The 21,647-nt window shown below is 39.3% G+C and overlaps 1 protein-coding gene across 2 annotated transcripts in view; it reads left to right on the plus strand.

The window, feature by feature from the left end:
• LOC131223893 (phosphatidylinositol 4-kinase alpha 1) overlaps nucleotides 1–21,647 on the plus strand; it is a 126,624-nt gene that overhangs the window by 30,910 nt on the left and 74,067 nt on the right. For both annotated transcript variants that reach the window (XM_058219456.1, XM_058219457.1), the window contains exons 10-14: nucleotides 3,354–3,512; nucleotides 3,596–3,778; nucleotides 5,176–5,709; nucleotides 5,837–6,196; nucleotides 21,128–21,342. In XM_058219456.1, coding sequence (XP_058075439.1) covers nucleotides 3,354–3,512; nucleotides 3,596–3,778; nucleotides 5,176–5,709; nucleotides 5,837–6,196; nucleotides 21,128–21,342 — 1,451 coding nt within the window. The remainder of the gene's footprint in view (nucleotides 1–3,353; nucleotides 3,513–3,595; nucleotides 3,779–5,175; nucleotides 5,710–5,836; nucleotides 6,197–21,127; nucleotides 21,343–21,647) is intronic.

Consider the following 21,647-nt stretch of genomic DNA (forward strand, 5'->3'; position numbering starts at 1 on the left):
CTTTGTCCCAGGATCCTTCTAACTAGGTGCAGCTCTTGCTTTGAATTTTACTACATATTCGCTATTGCTTCCCCTTTCTAGCCATTTATAATTGCCGACCAAGGTATTCTGTATCGGTAATGGTGGCCGTAACGGTCACCATCATTACCGATACGGGTATAGGCCGTAATGGCTGATACGGGGGCGTAACGACCTTTACCACCCTCATAACGTTTGAAAATTTTCTTTTGCTTGAAAGATTCTGAAAAAATATCTAGAAAATCTAGAATAATGTAAGTAATCTAAATATATATTCTTTTTCTTTTGTTTTGTTTTGAGCATGTTTATGGTATTGTAACGGTCCACTCTTTGGTGAGAGTGTTGTATCGTGCTGTCTAGTGAATTTGTGTGCATGATTATGTCTCTAATGTTTACACATCACAATCAAGCATTAGAATTAGAAATCATAAAAAAAGGCATAAATACTACTTTTTCTTTTTTTTTTTGGTTGAAAAAAAAGGCCCTTAGAGCTTCTATTCGCTCAAATCACTTCAATCTACGGTTTTAATCTTAAAAACAATAGTAAGAGTGGTTGAAATCTATTATTAAATGATCTATGAGAGTTTTTGGAATGAGAAAAGTAAAAAAAAATAGGAGAAAAATGGATTTAAATAGAAAAAAGTGGTTGTTTTTGACGTTTCAGGGGTAATGGTCATTATACCCCGTAACGGCCTTTATGGCCACTGTAATGGCCGATATGGTCCCAAAAAACCAACCGCCCTGTTTCATCCCTGTATCGTGTAACGGCCATGGCCATTACCTATACATATTGGCCTTTACGGGCGTATCGTAATGGGTATGGAACACCTTGTTGCTGAAATCTTCAAACATGCACTTCCCTTCTCCTGCGTCTCAACTTCGCTTCTTTTCTTGCTTTGTGCAACTGCCCTTTAGATTTCTTTTCTTTTGATTGATAGTTAGAGGTCTTTAATGTACATAAGTAAATAAATTCTTTACCCTTGTCTGATACAATCTGATTTTCGACAATTGATAGAACTTTAAATATGCATGGTTCTCATTTTTAGATGCCTTGACAGTTGACACACTTTATACGCTCCTGAAATATGGATAATTGTGGTGTTTAATTAGTGTCAGTTGCCCAGTCAGCATGAGTTCGCCCCTTATTTTCTTTCATTATCAGGAGCAAATTCAGATCAATTTTGCAACCTGCAAAGCTCCTTGATAAGTTTACGTCTTTCCTGTAGAAAAGTACTTGTGGCTTATCTCATTTCTCAGCAAAAGGAATCGTTGTCACGTTTCCAAGAAAAGATGCAGTTTTATTTCTGACAATAGTTTTGATTTTTGCATCATCATCATCATCATCATCATCATCATCTTAGCCATTCTCCCAACTATTTGGGGCTGGCTTTTAAATGGTAGCTTGTCAAAATATTTACAATTGGCAACCCACCAGATGTTCACCGACCTCTTTTATTTGGGCTCTTGGAACCAACAATGGTAGAGGTTCACATTGATGACTCACATGCCAACATGGTCCCACTGTTTATTGACCCCTTGCCCAACTATCACATGCACACACACCAAAATGTGAGCAAGCAAGGTGAGGTTCTGGTGGAGCAGTTGCAAGAAAAACCCTAAGCATTAAAAAAAAAACTTGCATGCACGAGAGGTTACGCTAGATGGCTAGAGTAGTTGGCAACCTAAAATAGCAGGGCACCCATCAAAAGATGATCTCCAATATGCCTCACCTGCCATTACAAGGTTAACTAGAATGCTGGTCACTCCAGTACGTGATACAGGAATGGGTACACAGTACATAGTATGCTACTTCCTGTAATACATGGTACACTAGAGGTATGCTTGTATATGCCACTGTAATACGTACTAAAGCATCATAATCATCTAAGCCTTGCTAATGGGGTCTGCTACACAAGATCCGTTCTAACCATTCCACCCTATTGAAGACCATATCTTTAGTTAAACCATTTGAATCTTTTCTTACTACCTCCATCCATGTCTTTTTGGGCCTTCCTCTTGCCCTTTAGGGGCCTTTAACTTGAACCAATTGACTCCTAACTGGTGCATTTCTTGGTCTGTGTTGAACATGGCTAAAGCATCTAAGTTTACTTACCCTCATCTTACTACCTGCTGGTGTTACTCCTAAGGCCCCTCAAATGCATTCTTTTCTAATTCTATCCTTCAGCACTTCTGCTACATTCATCATATGACCAAGTTGTTACTTGACTACCCAACATTCTGTCCCATAAAGCATTTTTGGTCTTATGTGTATCCTATAAAACCTTCCCTTTAGATTGATTGGTATGTGATGATCACACAAAACTCCAGATGCACGTCTCCACTTCATCCACCCAACCGTAATTCTGTGAACAACATCTTTCTCAATCTCTCCGCTTTCATGAATTATCGAGCAAAATATCGAAAGGGATCATTTTGGGTTACTTCTTGGTCAACAATCTAATCGAATTCCTAGTTTCTGTTCCAATTGTTACTAAAATTGCATTCCATACACTCTGTTTTAGTTTGACTGATTTTAAAACCTTTATAGTCTAAATCATCCCTCCATAGTTATAGCTTTGTCTCTGTTTTAGTCCGATTGATTTTAAAACCTTTATATTCTATATTATACCTCCATAGTTCTGGCTTTTTATTCACCCCCTCCCTCGCCTCATCAATTAAAACCATCTCATCTGCAAACAAAAAAAAAATAAAAAAAATAAAACAAAACTACTTGACCTCTTCCTGTAAATGCCTCGTTAGCTCGTCCATAATCAGTGCAAAAAGGTACGGACTCAATGCCAACACCAGGTGCAAGCGTACAATAATAGAAACTTGTCTCTCTCTCACATTTGTTACCACTCCCTTGTACATATCCTTAATTATCTCAATATATCCTCCTCAGACTCCTTCATTTTCTAGCATCCATGATATTATCTCCTAGGGACTATTGTACGCTTTCTCTAAGTCTATAAAGACCATGTGTAGATCCTTCCACCTCTCCCTATTTTTCTTTATTAGTTGTCAATGTAGGAAAATAAAGGCTTAATGGTTTACCTTTCTGCAATAAATCCATACTGATTTTATGGTACATGTGTCTCATGCCGTAATCTTTGCTTAATTACCTTCTCCCAAAGTTTTCATGCTATGACACAAGTTAAATCTCACAGTTGTTAGTGCAGCTCTGCATTTCTCCTTTAAGAAGAAGCCATGACTCTTTCCAGCAGTATAGTACATGATTGATTAAGATTTAATGCGTAGGAACTAGTGTTATGCACTTAGAAGGTGCTTACTGAAGATTATCTTGCATCTCAAATAGCCTTTTCACTGGATTTCAGGAAGAAAGAATATCTGAAATTGGCAATCAAGCTGAGATAAGGGAATCCATTCTTTCTGCTCATGCTTGCTTTTTTATAAAAAGCATGTCTCAAAGGGAGGAGCATGTCCGTGACATCTCTGTTAGTTTGTTGACTCAACTGAAAGATAGATTTCCGCAGGTATGCTATCTGATACTTTGATGTGCTATATTAGAGCTAACTTTTTTACTATGCTTGACACAAATGATTTTACATACATGCAGGTTTTGTGGAATTCATCTTGTTTGAACACATTGCTCTTTTCAGTTATCAATGATTCTCCTTCTGCTCTTGTCAATGATCCTGCGTGGATAGCCACAGTGCGTTCTTTGTATCAGAAGATTGTTCGGGAATGGATCAGTAATGCCCTTTCATATGCTCCATGCACTACGCAGGGTCTTCTTCAGGTATCTAAAAAACACATTCACTCGAATTTTTTGTGCCTTATATGGTAATAAAATTTCGTTTCTGTTAGGTTCTATCATAGTTAAAATCTTTCAGTTTTTTAACTGTATAGGTTTTTATTTATTCTTGATGCATTAGATATCTGTGATTCTTTGGTTCATAACTTTTGTTTCTTTATTTGACAAATGAAAAATTCATTGCTAATAAACACTTCAAATACAGCTACAAAAGGGAGAAAGATTGTCACATTGTAATGGATGAACTAGGCAATCCTTTTGCTAGCATGTCCAGCCCAACACGGATAAGACTTAAGCAAACCACTCCAGTGCCAAAGAAGGAAAGTCATGCATTCTAATCTCTATCGCCCCAGACTTCTTTTCAATGTCCATGATATAGAAGTGAGAGGATAACTTCAATTTTCCTTGTAGTGTATAATGAAAACCACAGCTTGCAAATAGGAGATCTACTTGAAGTGGATGAAGTTTCACAAACCACAGGAATAAAGAATGAAAGGAAAGGATATCAGCATAAAAAAACCCAGGAGCCAGGGTTTTCCTCTTCACAGGAATAGGGATAAGCTAAAATGTCCAATATATAGTTGAATTCCACAATAGAGGGAATTTAAATATGCTTGCAATCAGATATGAATCAGAAGGAAATAACCAACTCTGAAGAATTAGTCAAATTAGGTCAGTCAATCAGTCTGTCGTATGTTCTCCCACTTTTTGTTGATACATGGGTGAGCTATGACAATGTGAGCCGTTCCTGCTGGAACAGGAAAGAGAATCTTACTTATTCTTGCAACTCTTAGATGGTGTTCTCAATTCCATATTTTAATCTCTTTTCCTCTCTCTCTCTCTCTCTCTCTCTCTCTCTCTCTCTCTCTTTGCTGATTTTGTGGGGAAATTTATTGCTTCATTAGTTGGAGTTCATTCGACGGGAAAGGTTCAGTTTTATTAATTAAAAGAGGTAACTCCATGTTGCTAAATAGATCTGTTCTAAAGTGTGTAAAAATTTGGTTGCCACTACCATGAACAATGCTATTATATTGGACCTGAATCTGTGTCATTACTTCTTGTGCTGACAAATCTTGCTTGTGTTTTAGACATGGGATTTATATTTTGAAATATTTTCCCCTTCAGTTGGACAGTATGTAGTTATAATTTACGTGTTGCTTGTCGAGTTGACATTGGTGAGAATTAGTTAATTGTTGAGTTGAACTAAGGTTTAGGACCAGTTATGGTGCAAAGGAAATATGTCTAACTCGCTTTATAATTCTCAGTGCATAGGCTTTAAGGTTTATTTGGTGTATATTTCCTACCAGTGATTTAATATAGGGTGCTTTTTTGGACTAAGCACTTCCATGTTTCCAATTGTTTATTTGTTTATTTTTATTCAGGAGAACTTTTGTAAGCTAAACAGGTGGCAGACAGCACAGAATAAAACAGAGGTTGTTTCTGTTTTATCTGAGATACGCCTTTCTACTGGGAAAAATGATTGTTGGACAGGCATTCGAACAGCAAATGTTCCTGCAGTTATAGCGGCCGCTGTAGCAGCTTCAGGAACAAGCTTAAGGGTAACAGAAGTGTTTTTCCTGGAAGTGCTCTCCACTGGCATGCTTAGTGCAGCTGATAAGTCCAATTGTGTAGGGGAAATTGCTGGCATGAGAAGGCTGTATGAGAGCATTGGTGGTTTCCAAGCAGGCAATTCACCATTTGGTTTTGGACTGGGTGCTGGCCTCCAAAGCTTGAATGCTGGACCATCTCCTCAGCAACCAAACCTTGAAAGCAATTCTTTTGGTGAGATTCTTCTTATGAAATTTGTCCGTCTCCTTCAACAATTTGTTAACACAGCTGAGAAAGGTGGAGTGGTAGATAAGTCATCGTTTCGTGAAACCTGTTCCAAGGCAACTGCATTACTTCTATCAAATCTGGTAAATTTAATTGATTTCCCTGTTTGTGATTGGTATTTTCTTTTCTACTGTGTTCCCTACCATGAAGATTAGTTTCAACTTTTACATCCATTTCTATCCTGACTTTAGAGTGGTAACGTTTGTTCAGGAGTCGGATTCCAAATCAAATCTGGAAGGCTCCTCACAGCTGTTACGCCTACTTTGCTGGTGTCCTGCTTACATTTCAACACCAGAAGCAATGGAGACTGGAGTATTTATATGGACATGGATTGTTTCTGCAGCACCTCAGTTGGGGTCTCTCATCCTTGCAGAGCTTGTCGATGCATGGCTGTGGACAATAGATACAAAACGTGGTTTATTTGCATATGAAATGAGACATTCTGGGCCTGCTGCAAAATTGAGGCCTCAACTTACACCTGGGGAGCCGGATGCACCACCTGAAAAGGATCCTGTTGAAGGAATAATTGCTCATAGGTTATGGCTTGGGTTTTTAATTGATCGTTTTGAGGTTAGCAATGATAAAAACCTTCCACTCGTGTTTTTCTTTATTTTGTTATCTGTCACTCGTGTAATCTAAAATTATTATTTATGCATGCATGCAAGCGGAGTATTTACCTGGCATAGTTGATGAAGTGAAGGAATGTGCGGAATTGCAGCTTGTACAGTGCAAAAACATTTCACATGTCATACTGAAAACCAGTATTTTAATTTCTACTGATTACTCCTGAATTTAAAGTCCTTATGGAAACAGACGAGCAACTTTCATATTTCATGTTAGAAGGGTGACTTCTCCTGTGAAAGTTTTATTGGTTAACTAAGAAACTATGATTGTGCTTATTGTCTGCTATAATGAGGCTATTTTTCTATCAAACAGACTATGGTAGGTACCTTCTGAGTTAACTTGAACAAGTTCTCTGCTGCAAGAGGAGCAATTTTTTGAAGACCTCACAATGGTGTCTGCAACACTTGTTTGAGAACCTTTTTGTGGCACCACAATTCTGCCCCATATTGGGTGTTTGGTTCAAGGGAGCATGACATGAAGGATAGAATCACGTTTATGACTCAAAATATGGAGTTCATGCAAGCTCATTGCTAGGGCTGTCAAAGACTCGGGTTTAGGTCAGGTGCTGGTGTACCCATATCTTGACCCACATCTGGGGTTTGGATTAAGTCTCCTAGGGTTTGGTTAGGGTATCATATTTGAGGTACTGGACTGAAATGTGTCAGTTTCAGGCATCCATTGGGTACCCATCTGGTCTTAGGGCTGTCAAGATGTCAGGTTTTGTTCATAACTCGATACTGATATTTCAAACACTGATTATGTGCACTTCTTTTTTGAGATGTTATGATTTAAAATTGTGTATTAAGGTTTTTTTATTTTTTTAACAATCCTTGAAGTTTCATTGAAAAGTTCAACCATTTTCCCGTTGTTTTCCCATGTTTCCCAAAAAGTATGATAAATTACCCAATACAAACGATATATCCTGTGTGATAACCGATATGCATTTGTATCCAAAGGATGCGATATGTAATGCAATATTGATATTTCAAACACTGCATATATTGGGGAGCACTGTGTTCCTCTTTTGAAGGTTGCCAACGGTTGGCACTTTTTCTTCTTACTAACCAAGCGAACACTGCCACCTTGGAGGAACCCCGCTCTTCCAAACAAAAGCCAAACAACTCTAGTGATTCCTCGATGCCTCTTCCCAAATCAGATTTAACAATGATATAACCGAGAAGCACTCTGAGCTCTCCAAACTCCAAATCATGTGATCCTTTTCACCTTCCGAAAGGAACACATTCTGAAAGTGTAAACGAACAGACTCATCCAACTCCTCATCAAATAGATTCCTGCAACCGGGGGTGGGGTTCCAAACCACTTGATTGGCACATGAGAAACACCACGCAATGGGAACATTTGCTTCCATGGCAACTCTAACAATGGGCTTCGTTGTTTATTAACTTCTTGAAAAATGGGATGTGGCAATTAGTAGCCACACTTATATCCCTGAATTTGTTGTACATGAATAGACAAAGCACATTGAAGTTGATTGCTACTTTATTAGAGAAAAAAACACTCACCATCATCATCATCATTTAAGCCTTATATCGATTAATTGGGGATGACTAAATGAAATCCTGTTCCACGGCTGCCATTCCACTCTTTTTAGGGCTATAGCTTCAGTTGGACCATAACTTATCAAGTCTTTTTCTTAATACCTCCACCCATGTCCATTTAGGTCTTCCCCTTGCCCTTCTAGGGCCTTCAACTCGTACCTATAGAGAGAAAATGCAATGCATTTTTACACTGTTAGTTTGTGGGTGTGTACACAGTTTTGTTGCTTTTCAAGAGCGTGTAAGTGTGTTTCTGCTTTCTAGTAATATAATAAAAGATGCATTAGGTCTTGTTGCCTTAATACACAACATAGAGCTTCTCTCTCAAAAATCTCTTCCCTACCCCATTCTTTCTTTCCTTCTCCCCTTTTCTCCCCCTTCCTAAAACTTTCAAATCAACTTGGTATTAGAGCAAGAGTCTTCACGTTGATTGGTGCTACAAGAATAAGCTGAGAGGCCTATGATGCCTTGATGGGACTGCATGTGCGTGAGGTCCCTGACATTCCCATAACCTCTATAGCAAAGTCAGCCACTGCTCTCCATGTATCCTCTCTTGCTATTTCCTGGGTCATTCACTCTGGAGCTACCTCACACATGACTGGTAAGCCTCATCTGTTTTGCTCCTATTTTCCTTCTATCCATTCACACTCAGTCACTGTTGCTGATGAAAACAAAACTCTTATATCTGGATCTAGTTCCATCAAGATTTCTCCTACTATGCACTTATCTTCAGTTCTGTATGTGCCTAGCTTCCCACTCAATCTGTTATTTGTTAGCTTTCCTACGAAATCCGTAAATTGTTCAGTAACTTTCTTACCTTCTCATTGTGTGTTTCAGGACCCCTAGACGAAATAGATGATTGGTGGGGGTACATGAATGTGGAGGGATTTATTTTTTTGATGATGCAACTGTGATAGCATCGAGTGCTTTGTCCTTGATAAGGAGTCATTGTCTCGATGACATTGCTGCTTTGGGCATTCATCCTTGTTTCTGTTAAAACTTTTGTTTCATTCAATATCTGTATTAAACCTTTAAACTATGAAACTTGGGAGTTCTCCAAACATCATCGGGTTGTGTTACCTCGTTTATTTGGGAGGAAACCCATATCGTTCGAGTTAGTCCACTCGGATGTTTGGGGTCCTGCTCCTGTTACTTCTTTTTTTGGATATAAATATTTTATTACGTTTATTGATGTTTCCACACGGATGACCTAGGTTTATCTTATAAAATCCAAGCATGAAGTTTTTGATATGGATTAGTGTTTTTACAATGAAGTGGTCAATCAATTATAATGCCCCATCAAAGTCTTACATTCTGATAATGGGGGCGAGTATATGTTGAATGCCTTTGTCTTTTTTCGTAGGACCGTTGTATCTTGTCTCGTTATGTCCACGAACCCCTCAACCAAATGGTATAGCTGAGTGAAAAAACCATCGCCTTCTTGAAGTTACTCATGCCCTCTTACTTGGTACAAATCTTCCGAAACGATTCTAGGATGATGTCTTACTACTATTTTCTTGATTAATCGCATTCCATCTCGAATACTGTCACACAAATCTTCATTTGAAATCTTGCACCCACATGACAAACCGTTTTCTTTACCCCATAAAGTTTTTGGGTGTACATGCTCTGTTCAGATTCTTGATGGGAGTAATGAAAAGTTGAGTCATCAAGCCATAAAATGTGTTTTCTTATTCTTAGGTTACTCTCGGTTTTAGAGGGGGTATAAGTGTTATGAGTCTTATGACCCTCTGACCTGTAGCAGTGTTTTAAATAGCTACGCTATGTAGCATCTAGCTTATGCTATGTAGTGTAGCATAACGTTAACGCTATGTAGCTCATGAAAATAGCTCAAGTCATATGTAGCCTATGTTGCATCATAATTTGCATATGCTACATGCTACGTAGACTATGCTACACGCTATGTATCTCACATGATGTTTTCAATGATTTGTTACATTTTTCCATTTCCAATAAAAAATAATTAACCTTTTTAATTCTTTTAGTAAAATGATATAAATAACAATATTCAATTAGTTTTATTGCTCTTTCTTTACCTTTATACTTAATCGTTGCCCTTTCTTATTACTTTAGGTTGCATTTTGTTGCACCGAATATAATGAAGTTTTGTTAAATTTTGTTATTAATCAGTCTAATTTGGTATAGAATATCATGGCATCGGTGTAACCAAGCATCTTGATTAAACAAAAAATCTAGAAGTTGCATGTAGCTTACGGTACACGCTATGTAGCTTACGGCTCATGCTTCAAAGGGGTGAACTTTATGCTACACGCTATTCGCTATTTAAAACACTGCCTATAAGAGGTATGTGTTAGTAGATGTCATTTTCTTTGAAGAGATTCCATACTTATTTGCTGAAGGGAGATCTTTGCACCATCCACTTGCTAGTCAGGGGAAGCTTATATAGTCTAATTCTAACCCTATACCTCTTTCAGTCTATGTCTTGATGATGACGTGACATCTCCTCTGTTTGTCCTAAAAAGCCTATTCTTGTGTATCATCAACGGACTAAAACTTTTACTGATCACCCACCTACCATTTCATCTGCTCTTACTGGTGGTTAAGGTATAGTCTCTCACTCTCAACCTCATGATAATCTTCCCATTGCCTTACGTAAACCTTCTAACTCATGCGCAAGGCATCCCATTAGTAATTTTATTTCCTATCACCATCTTTCACTTTCATTCAAGTCATTTGCAACTTCCATAGTAGAGAATGATTTGATGATGATAATGTGAAGAAGAGATGAGAATATTGAGAGAGGAGGGTTTTGGGAGAGATGTTGTGTTAGGCTTGCTTGCCCTAACACATAATATTTTATTATAATAAAGCATATAGTACATCGCAGGAGAAGAGGGAAGTGTGCACATGCACTTAAACCACATACACAATACATTAGCATTCTCTATGCTCCCCCTCAAGTTGGAGCATAGATGTTGATCATGCCCAACTTGTCACGAACACGATGAAGAGCATCTCGAGTCAAGGACTTTGTAAGAACATTAGCAAGTTGATCCCTAGATTGAACAAAAGCAGTGATGATTTTCTTAGAAGCGACTTTCTCCCGAATAAAGTGACAGTCGACCTCAATATGCGTGGTTCGCTCGTGGAAAACTGGGTTACGAGCAATATGGATGGCCGCTTGGTTGTCACAGTGAAGAGGAACAGGATCCGAAGGAGGATAGCCAAGTTCTTCAAGAAGGTTGCGAAGCCACACGAGTTCATACGTCGTATGAGCCATAACACGATATTCTGCTTCAGCCAAGGACCGGGCAACAACTGACTACTTTTTGCTCTTCCAGGTTATAAGATTGTCACTTAGGAAGGTACAGAAGCTGGATGTAGAGCGGTGATCAAAAGTACTACCTGCACAATCAGCATCGGAATAGCCAGAAAGATGAAGATGACCATGCAACTGAAAGTGGAGGCCAAGACCTGAGACTGATTTTAAATACCGAAGTATGTGGTAGACAGCCGTGAGATGGGAAGTACGGGGAGCTTGCATGAATTGGCTAACAACTCCCACCACAAATGAGAGATCTGGGTGAGTAATAGTCAGGTAAATAAGCCGGCCTACAAGTCGTCGATACATCTCGGGATTAGTAAGGAGAGCACCATCATCTGGTCGAAGCTTTTGTGAAGTATCCATGAGAGTGGTAGCAGGCTTGCACCTTAACATGCCGGTCTCCATGAGAAGATCGAGCGCATATTTTCATTGTGACAAGACCAATCTGGATGATGAGTGAGCAACTTCAATTCCGAGGAAGTAGCGAAGAGGACCAAGATCCTTGATCTTAAAAAAATCTTTGACCGCCCTCATTTCAGCAGAATCATTACCGGATAGAACAATATCATCCACATAGACAATGAGAACCATGATGCCCGTCGATGACGACATATAAAGAGAGAATGATCGGCATGACTACGAACAAAGCCAAACTCCAAGAGAAACTGACTAAATTTGTCGAACCATGCACATGGGGATTGTTTGAGTCCATAAAGAGCCTTCTTCAACCGACATACAAGTACAAGGTTGTGAGAAGCAATAAAGCCAGGAGGTTGATGCATGTAAACTTCCTCTGCAAGATCCCCATGGAGAAATGCATTCTTAGCATCAAGCTGAAACAAGGGCCATGATAAATTAACGGCTAAGGAGAGCACAACGCGAATCGAATTAAGCTTAGCCACCGGAGAGGATGTTTCGAAGTAATCCACACCATGAGTCTGTGTGTAACCCTTAGCAACAAGACAAGCTTTATAGCGATCAATTGACCCGTCTGGAAGAAACTTGATCATATAAACCCATCGACAGCCAACAGGTTTATGGCCTAAAGAAACTGGCACAAGGTCCCAAATATGATTCTTCTCAAGAGCAGACATTTCTTCTATCATTGCCTTCGTCCAATCAGGACTCTGAAGAGCATGTGAGAGAGATCTAGGAATAGTTTGTGATGAAAGGGAAGCTGCAAACGACTGAGAAGACGGTGGAAAATGATCATATGAAACGAAATTATTAATGGGGTGTTGAGTACAAGATCGTGACCCTTTGCGCAAGGCAATGGGAAGATCTAAACTCGAGGTAGGAGAGTCACCTAAGCCAATATCCAAAGTGAGCAGAAGGGTGGATAGCTGAGCGTGTGAAGATTTATCTCGACGATGATACACCCGCAGATGCTTAGGCTCACTCATATCACCAACAGGATGCTGAATAGAGGAAAGAAGAGTTTTTCCATGATCACTAGTGGAAAGAGGATAAGAGTCATACCCTCCCTGAATCGCAAGAGGATCACAGAGGGATCAGCCTGGAGCGGAGAAAAAAGAAATATCCTCAAAGAATGTGACATCGGCAGAGACATATTTCTTGCGAGTCAATGGGTCAAAGCATTTATACCATTTCTGACTCCGAGTATACCTAGAAAGACATATTTAATTGCCCTGGGGCTAAGTTTATCATTACTGTCATCCAAAATTTGAACAAAGCATGTACAACCAAAAACTTTAGGCGGTAGAGGAAATGGATTATCATGAGGATACAAGATAGTAAATGAAGATATGTAAGACAGAATATGTGAGGGTATACGATTAATAAGAAAAGTAGCAGTTAGAAGAGCATCACCCCAAAAATGTTTAGGTAGATGCATACCAAGCAGAAGGGTGCGAGCAACTTCAAGAAGATGACGATTCTTTCGTTCTGCAATACCATTTTGTTGAGGTGTGCGAGCACATGACGTCCTAGACAAAATATCACGTTCCTGCAAGAAGGACAGAAAGGCAGTAGACATGTATTCCCCCCCATTATCAGAATGGAGGGATTTGATGGAACAATGAAATTGAGGGCACACTTCATGATAAAACACTTTAAACGCATCAAACACTTCACTTTTAGATTTCAAAAGATAAATCTAAGTCATGCGTGAATAATCATCAATAAAGGTAACAAAATATCTAAATCCAAAAGTCGAGGTAGCTGGTCCCCAGATATCCGAGTGAACCAGAAGAAAAGGTTGAGATTTCCTCCCAGAAGAGCTAGGAGGAAACGTAGCACGATGATGTTTAGACAATTCACAAATATCACAGCATAATGGTTTAGTGACAGATAAGGACGGAAAGAAAATTCTCAATCTAGTGTAAGCTACAAAATACTTATATTTTTTTATATATATATATATATATATATATATATATATATATATATATATATATATATATATATATGATAAATATTATATAGTGGGCCCACCATAGAAAATAATGCAAATCCACCCCTTCACGCATCTCAGTGGGCCCCACGTGGACCACACCATAGAAAATAATGTGCATCCCACCCCTTCACGCACCTCAGTGGGCCCCACATGTGCAGCACCATAGAAAATAACGCACATCCCACCCCTTCACGCACCTCAGCGGGGCCCACGTGGGCCATACCACAGAAAAAAAAGAAAAAGGTATAAAGAACACCAAACCGACAATAACTAGCATTTTTAAAGGGAAAAAAATGAGGAAAAAATTGAAAATACCAAGTTATTTTCATTGTACATTGAAAAAATTCAAAAAAAGGAAGGAGCATACCTATTTTTGTCTCAAGATGAGATTGAATCTCTGAAAACTGTAAATATTGAAGCTACATAGCGATTGGTTTGCCTCTGGAAGTAGTTTTTCCAACTCACGATTGAAAAGTGGGGAGACGAGCAACGTCAGCAGCGTCGGTTTGCGCCTGACAGCTGACTTTCGACCACAGCATTGAAGGGTGGGGAGAGAAGCAGCGTCGGATTGGCCCTGTGAGATAATTTTGGGTCTCCAAATGGAAGGGTGGGGAGAGCAGCTGCGTCGGTTGCTGCGGTTTGGGGGTGAAAGCCCTTTAGAATTAGGTTTTTTGTTTTTTAACTTAAGTTTAGCTTGTGGTGTGAGTTCACCACTGTTTCTTGCACTGAAAAAACAAAAAAAAAAACAAACAGGTAGCGTACGCTACCTGCACTACACGCTACATATCCGTTGCGTACGCGCTACAGGGGAAAAACACTATTTCGAACGCTACGTAGCGAAATCGCTACGCTACGCTACGAATGCTATTTGATACACTGGTTTAGACAATTCACAAATATCACAGCATAATGTTTTAGTGACAAATAATGAGGAAAACAAAAGTCTCAATCTAGTAATGGATGGGTGGCCTATGCGGCAATGCCACCAAGTCATGGACTCTCGATCTAGAGAAAGGGTACTAGAAGCGGCAACGGATGTATCATCGAGAAGATAAAACACCTCCTCGCTCATGCCCCCCACCAATCACTCTCTTCGTCTGTAGGTCCTGAAACAAACAATAAGAAGGGAAGAAGGTAATGGAACAATCGAATGATTTAGTAAGAGCTAACAGACAATAAGTTTAATGGAAAACGAGGCACATGCAAGACGGAGGACAAAGACAAGAAAGAAGAGAGAGGGATGGAACCAATCCCAGAGATGGGAGATTGGGTTCCATCTGCGACTGTGACATGCTGAGTGTGAGGAGAATGAGAATAAGAAGAAAAGAATTGAAACTTACCAGTCATATGGGAGGAAGCTCCAGATTCGATGACCCAGGAGGTAGGAGAGGATGACGCAAAAAGGGCAGTACTTGACTGGGCCGAAGCTGCATGAGAAGGCTCAGGAATATTACGAATGTGAAGCCACATAAGAGCATTATATGCAGCCCAAGAAATGATAAGAGACTCCCTTGAAGTAGATTGCTCAGCTATCGGGGTGGAAGACTTTGTCTCAGAAGCAACAATGGTTGCAACAGAAGCAGCGACATACGTAGGACGACCATGTATCTGCCAGCAATAATTAACAGTGTGATTAGTTCCACTGTAATGTGAACAAATGCGGGAACCATCACGTCTTTGTCCATGTCCACCACGACCATGAAGACTACGGCCGCCACGACTGCGATCTCCCTCGCGGCCTCTACCATGACCACTAAAACCAGAAATGCGCCCTGAAGCCAAGGATGGTACCCGAAGACCAGGAGAGGACTGATCACCAGCAAGATGTGCCGAACGCTCGGGTGACACAAATGAATGAGAATGAATAGTAGAGATAGTAGCACACTGACACATGGCATAGACTGTCGTCAATAGGGGAAGAGGATCCTGCATAACAACCTGATCTCGAACATTAATATAATCAGAACTCAACTCAGCTAGGAACTGCATGATACGAGTATCATCCCGCTGCTTATGAGCATGTTCATGATCCTCTTTACATTTGGAAGGAAGAGGTTGATACATATCCAACTCATCCCACATACCCCGAAGCGTCGAATAGTAATCTTTTAAGGATTTAGAGTTTTGTTGGAACCGACCAATTTCTTGAATAAGCTGGAATACCCGTGAAAAATTCTGAGATTTCGAGAACATATCATGAAGCGTATCCCAAATGCCTTTAGCTGAGGATAAAAACATCACTGAGTGGCTAATCGAGGAATCTATTCTATTCAACAACCATGCAATTACTTGATAATTCTCCTTTGTCCAAGACTTGTAGGTAACATCTGTAGAGTTTGGGGGATCATCCAAAATATACGACAATTTGTCACGGGCTCCTAAAAATACTTTTACAGATTATCCCCATTAAAGATAGTTGTCACCATTCAACTTAGTGGAGGTAATCTGCAATGGGTTGGATTTAAGAGACCCTATGCCAAAAGATGAGGGCCCTTTGTCAGCCATAGGAGAGTCCAAGAGAGATAAACCTATGCCAAGAGAGCCTGTACACCAAGAAAGATTGATTCAAACAACTCTATCTCTCTCAATCCTTCAAGATAATAAGAGATAAACCTCAAACAAATATCAATCATCCAAAAATACCATGAAGCACAGTCAAAAAAGGCCTAACCAAGTGAAAAACGGCCCAGCCGCACGTCCGTTTAAGGTTAAAAACCTCTCAAACATTGATCTTAAGTAAAAAAATCCACCATGGGTAACTTGGGAGGATGATTTCGGTCCATCTTGAGCAAAGAAACCAAAGAAAAGCTTACCAATTTGAGGTAGATCGAAGAAAAATGGAAGATGGGCCTGATTTTCGAATTTCTCTATTTCGCCCAAAATACCATGAAAGTAGGTCCAATAAATTCTGAAAAAATCATGACAAATCTTCTAAAATCAAGATCTATTAAACCCCTAAACTTATAGCTCAAACGGAGTTCATGTATCCGTACAACGCTGACGTCAGTCGTACGACTGCTGACGTCAGCAAGGTGACGTGTCGCCTCTCAATCTGTTGGATGCGTAATGCCTAGATCTATCCTCTGATACCAAGTAGAGAATGATTTGATGATGATAATGTGAAGAAGAGATGAGAATATTGAGAGAGAAGAAGAAGGAGAGTTTTGGGAGAGATGTTGTGTTAGGCTTGCTTGCCATAACACATAATATTTTATTATAATAAAGCATATAATACACCGCAGGAGAAGAGGGAAGTGTGCACATGCACTTAAACCACATACACAATATACTTGCATTCTCTATATTCATATCCTTCTCTACTAGCCCGCACAATTTAAAGAAAGCCATGAGTAGCCTTGACTGGACTAAGACTACGATGGAAGAATTGCAGGTGTTAGAGAAGAACAATACCTGGAATTGATTTTCTTACTTGAGGGAAAACAAAGCTTGATGTCGATGAGTTCACACAACCAATTATCGGCCGAATGGTTCCGTTGACCGTTATAAGGCACTATTAGTTGCAAAGGGTTTTATTCAAATATATGGCGTAGACTATTTTGAGACATTCTCTCCGGTGACCAAACTTAACTCCATTCATGTGGTTATTTCTGTGGCAATAAATTTGTCTTGGCCTCTATTTTAACTAGACATGAAAAACGTGTTCTTACATGGTGATCTTGTTGAGGAGGTCTATATAGACCAAACCTCAGGTTTTTCCATGCCTCACGATTCGCCCCTTGTGTGTCGCCTAAATAAATCATTTATGGTTTCAAACAATCTCCATATGCCTAGTTTGATAAATTTAGTCGTGCTCTTTTGAAACTTTGGATTTATTCATAGCCAAGCCAATCATTCTCTATTCATTTGTCGCCGACCCACAGGTATTATTGTATTGATTTTCTATGTGGATGACATTGTGTTTCCTGGAGATAATACTGAGGGAATGGTGGCTGTTAAATCTTTCCTCAAGACTCAGTTTGAGGTCAAAGACCTCAGGACTCTTCGGTGTTTCTTGGGGATTGAAGTCGCTCGATCGAAGTTGGGATTGGTGCTCTCTCAAGGGAAATATTCCCTCGATATGCTCTCAAAGACGGGGGTGCTAGGATGCAAGCCTGCTATTACGCTTATGGATACTACTCTGAAACTCAATCTTGATGATGGTGCTCTCTTCTTTGATCTAGGGATGTATTTTTGGTTGTTTGGCCGACTTATTTCTCACCATAATCCGACCGGATCTTTCTCATGCTATGGGTGTTGTCAGTCAATTCATGCATACCCCTCGTACCATGGATTTGATGTCAGTGTATTGTATCTTTCGGTATCTCAAGTTCGCATCGGGTAAAGGTTTCTTTTTTCAGCAGTATGGTTATCTTCACCTTTCTGGCTACTCCAATGCTTGTTGTTTTGGCAGTTTATATGACCGATGGTCTACCTTTGGATACTGTGTGTTTGTATGTGGCAATCTTGTCACCTGGAAGAGTAAGAAGCTATCCACTGTTGTGCAATTTTTTGTCGAGGTTGAGTATAGGGCGATGAGTCATGCAGCATGTGAATTTGCTTGGCTTTGAACCCTCAACTTGTCTATAATCTTTCTAGTCCCATTCCTTTGAACTATGATAATCAGGCTTCCATTTATATTGCCAACAATCTGGTGTTTCATGAGTGCATGAAGCACATTGGGATTGATTGTCACTTCATTTGGGAGAAGGTTGCTAACAAGGAGATTTCAACTTCCTTTGTTTGCTCTGGGGAGCACCTGGCTGATGTCCTTACCGACTCTCTCAGTCGGAATGCTCTTCTCCATATTACTAGCAAGTTGGGCATAATCAACATCTATGCTCCAACTTGAGGGGTAGTATAGAAAGAAAATGCAATGCACTCATATAATGTTAGCGTGTGGGTGTGTACATAGTTTTGTTGCTCTTTAGGAGCATGTGTGTTTCTAGTAATATAATAACAGGTGTGTTAGGCCTTGTTGCCCTAACACACGACATAGAGCTCCTCTGCCAAAGCTCTCTTCCCTACTCCTTCCTTTCTTTCCTTCTCCCCTTTTCTTCCATCCCCTTCCTAAACCTCTAAAATCAATTGTACCACCTCACTTCTTCTAACTGGGGCACTTCTTGGTCTCCGTTGCACATGAACTAACCATCCAATTCTACTTTCCCTCATCTTATTACCTCGGTGCTACTTGTAGATTCCCTTGAATGCATCAGAGTCAAAGTGAAGATTGCTATGAAAGAAATTATCACCCCATATATCCAATCCAAGGAGCAGTTGGCCAATGGTTTTACTAAACCTCTTTTGAGAGAAGAACTAATGAATAACATAGACAAGCTGGGCATAATAGACATCTATGCTCTAGCTCAAGGGAAGTGGTAGTGTAGTATACTTGTGTTCACCTGTGGATCACCATATTAAGAAAAGTGGAGTACACATTTATGTACTGCAATGCTTTATTTTCTTGTAACTCATGTCACTATATTGTAAATCTCTACTCATGTAACACATGTAAATCATGATGTTGATATCTACTCATGAGAAGAAGGAAAAGAAAACAAAAAGCCATGCTCAAATCTCTCTTATTGTTGTTTGTTTATGCAACAACCTCTTGTGTTCATCAAATTGACAAGCAAAATTTCACAACAACAGTGTCTGATTAGGTGCCCTGTCCGACCCCTATTTTGAATGGATCTAAACCGTTGGACCTGAACCCGACCCATGTTTTAGACAGGTCTGGTTTTAGGATCCAGATACATTCAAATTGGGTTGGCTACCTCGAGTAACCGTGCATTCTGGTACATGATAGTCCTACTCATTTTCCATACTTGTAGAAGATAAAATGATGGATATCTGATTGAGATATTCTGTTCCTGTGCTAAGGAAACCAGAGATGGTCCCTGTGAGGGAAGGGGACCTCTCTTGGGGTTGAAGACCCTGAAATGATGACGAGATGAAGCGCTAATGAACTTGGATAGAGGTGGTGAGAAAGAAGGGATATGAACGAATTTTCACTTACCAAAGGTAGGGCCTTAAAGATTTTTTTTTTTTTTTTTTTTGCAAATCATGATTTGAAGTTGATCCTCAATAGCTAGATGTAAGCTTTGTCCCTATGAGTTTGGTTATTTTCAAGTTTGTTTTGCTTTAGTTTATGCTGTCTAACATTTGCAATTTTTTAGCATCTCTTAGTAGTGGAGGGTATATTAATGAATGTAGACCCCTAGGTCGAACATGTTATAAAAGATGCTATTTCCTATGGTAGCCCTATGTTTTTATTCCAGTAAATGGCACCAAGTTGAAAAGTCATCCTAGCTAGATATTTTGCTATGGTAAGTGGCTTTTTGCCTAGGAACATGTAATTTTTCTTTGTGGATATTTTGTGATGGACCATGCAATATGGAATTTTTCATGCATGGGGATTCTGGATTGCAATTGGGTTCTTAAGTGTGGTCTGGTCATTGTGTTCTTCCAATAGAACTAGTTTCTTAAGACAATATTTTCCACTAGGGGACATATTACTCATGAGTTTTTGATATCAGTCCTTAGGTTACCTGACCTGAATTTGCTTTGCGAAGAATGAATCACGAGGCATCTCATCTAATTAGCCTATTGCTCTCAGGTTGGCGGCCGGTGTTAAAATCTGTCAACAACTTCTACTCATGAATCGGAAAAGACATGATGACCCATGGTTAACTGAGGATATGGACCTTTTTAGAGTGGAATGGCGGAATAGGCTTCTCTATCTGACCCAGTTGTTGGGATAAGAATTAGATGAAAGAAGATGAATATTTTGAGTCTGAAGTGTGTAATCATGTGCCTTTTAACATCTTCTGAACTTTCACTGAAAAATTTCACCGTTTTCCTAATGTTTGCCTCAGACAGATACTTTTCTTGTTAGATGCGATATTATTGACGATATGAATACATTTTTCCATCAGTGTTTCAAATAGCGCTTGTAGTGTAGCTGTAGCGTGCTAAATAGCGTAAATCCCCTGTAGCTCGTAGCGTACGCTTCAGCTACGTAGTGTGTAGCGTACATAGTGTATGACTCAGCATTGGTATGTTTGGAAGCAATTCCCTGTTTTATAATCTATTGTTGCATCGTTCTTCATACTTGTATATTTTCTTCTCTTTAATAAGTGACCATCTATTAGAAAATTTAACTAATATGCTCTTGATTAGAAGAAAAAGGACCTAGAAGAGGATGCCTTGTGGTTCCAACTGAAAATTGGATTTTGTAACATGTGATGCCTTACATATTGCTTCAAGGTTTTATGACATGGTGGTATTTTTTATGTAAAATGAAAAGATGAAACTAAGTTACCATGTCATCATTGGCAGTGTTTGGATATGTAATATTTATACTTAAGATGAAAAGATACTCTTGGTAATTCATGAAACATATACTTAAGTTGAAGAGATACTCTTGGTAATTCATGTAACATTTTCTTTTAGCAATTGTCTGTTTTACTTTTTGTTTTACCATTTTTATACAAAATGATGAGTTACCTTTGATTTGCCATTTCCACTAGCATTGAAATTCTTAGATTAACTCGATATCACTTTCGTTTAGTTTTTTACTTCGATTATTTAATGTGTAGGTGGTTCGGCATGATAGTGTTGAACAATTGTTGCTTCTGAGTCGGATGCTACAAGGAACTATGAAATCTCCATTTCATTTTTCACACCATCCTGCTGCTGCCGGTACCTTTTTCACTGTCATGCTTCTTGGACTTAAGTTCTGCTCATGCCAATCTCAGAATAATTTGCAGAACTGTAGAACTGGGCTTCATCTGCTAGAGGATCGGGTCTATCGGTGATCACATTCCCCATTTCTTTTTCAATGCCTTCCTGCATTTCAATGTTTCAAATTTTCTTTCTAGGCTTATGCGATCTACATATAATTTACTGTAGCCTTCTTAACTTCTGAAAAACTTTGTGGCCATTTTCTTTTATCTCATGGTTTGAAATATTAGATAATGATTTCTTTTCCTCATTGTTACTTAAAGACACTGTATGCGGACTAATCTTGCTATTCATGGTAGAATCTACATTGGAAACCTATACTCATTATGGTATGTAAATATATTTTGTTTTGTTAAAGGTACCATATGCAGACTA

Source organism: Magnolia sinica, chromosome 13 (assembly GCF_029962835.1).
Source record: "Magnolia sinica isolate HGM2019 chromosome 13, MsV1, whole genome shotgun sequence".
Lineage (NCBI taxonomy): Eukaryota > Viridiplantae > Streptophyta > Magnoliopsida > Magnoliales > Magnoliaceae > Magnolia > Magnolia sinica.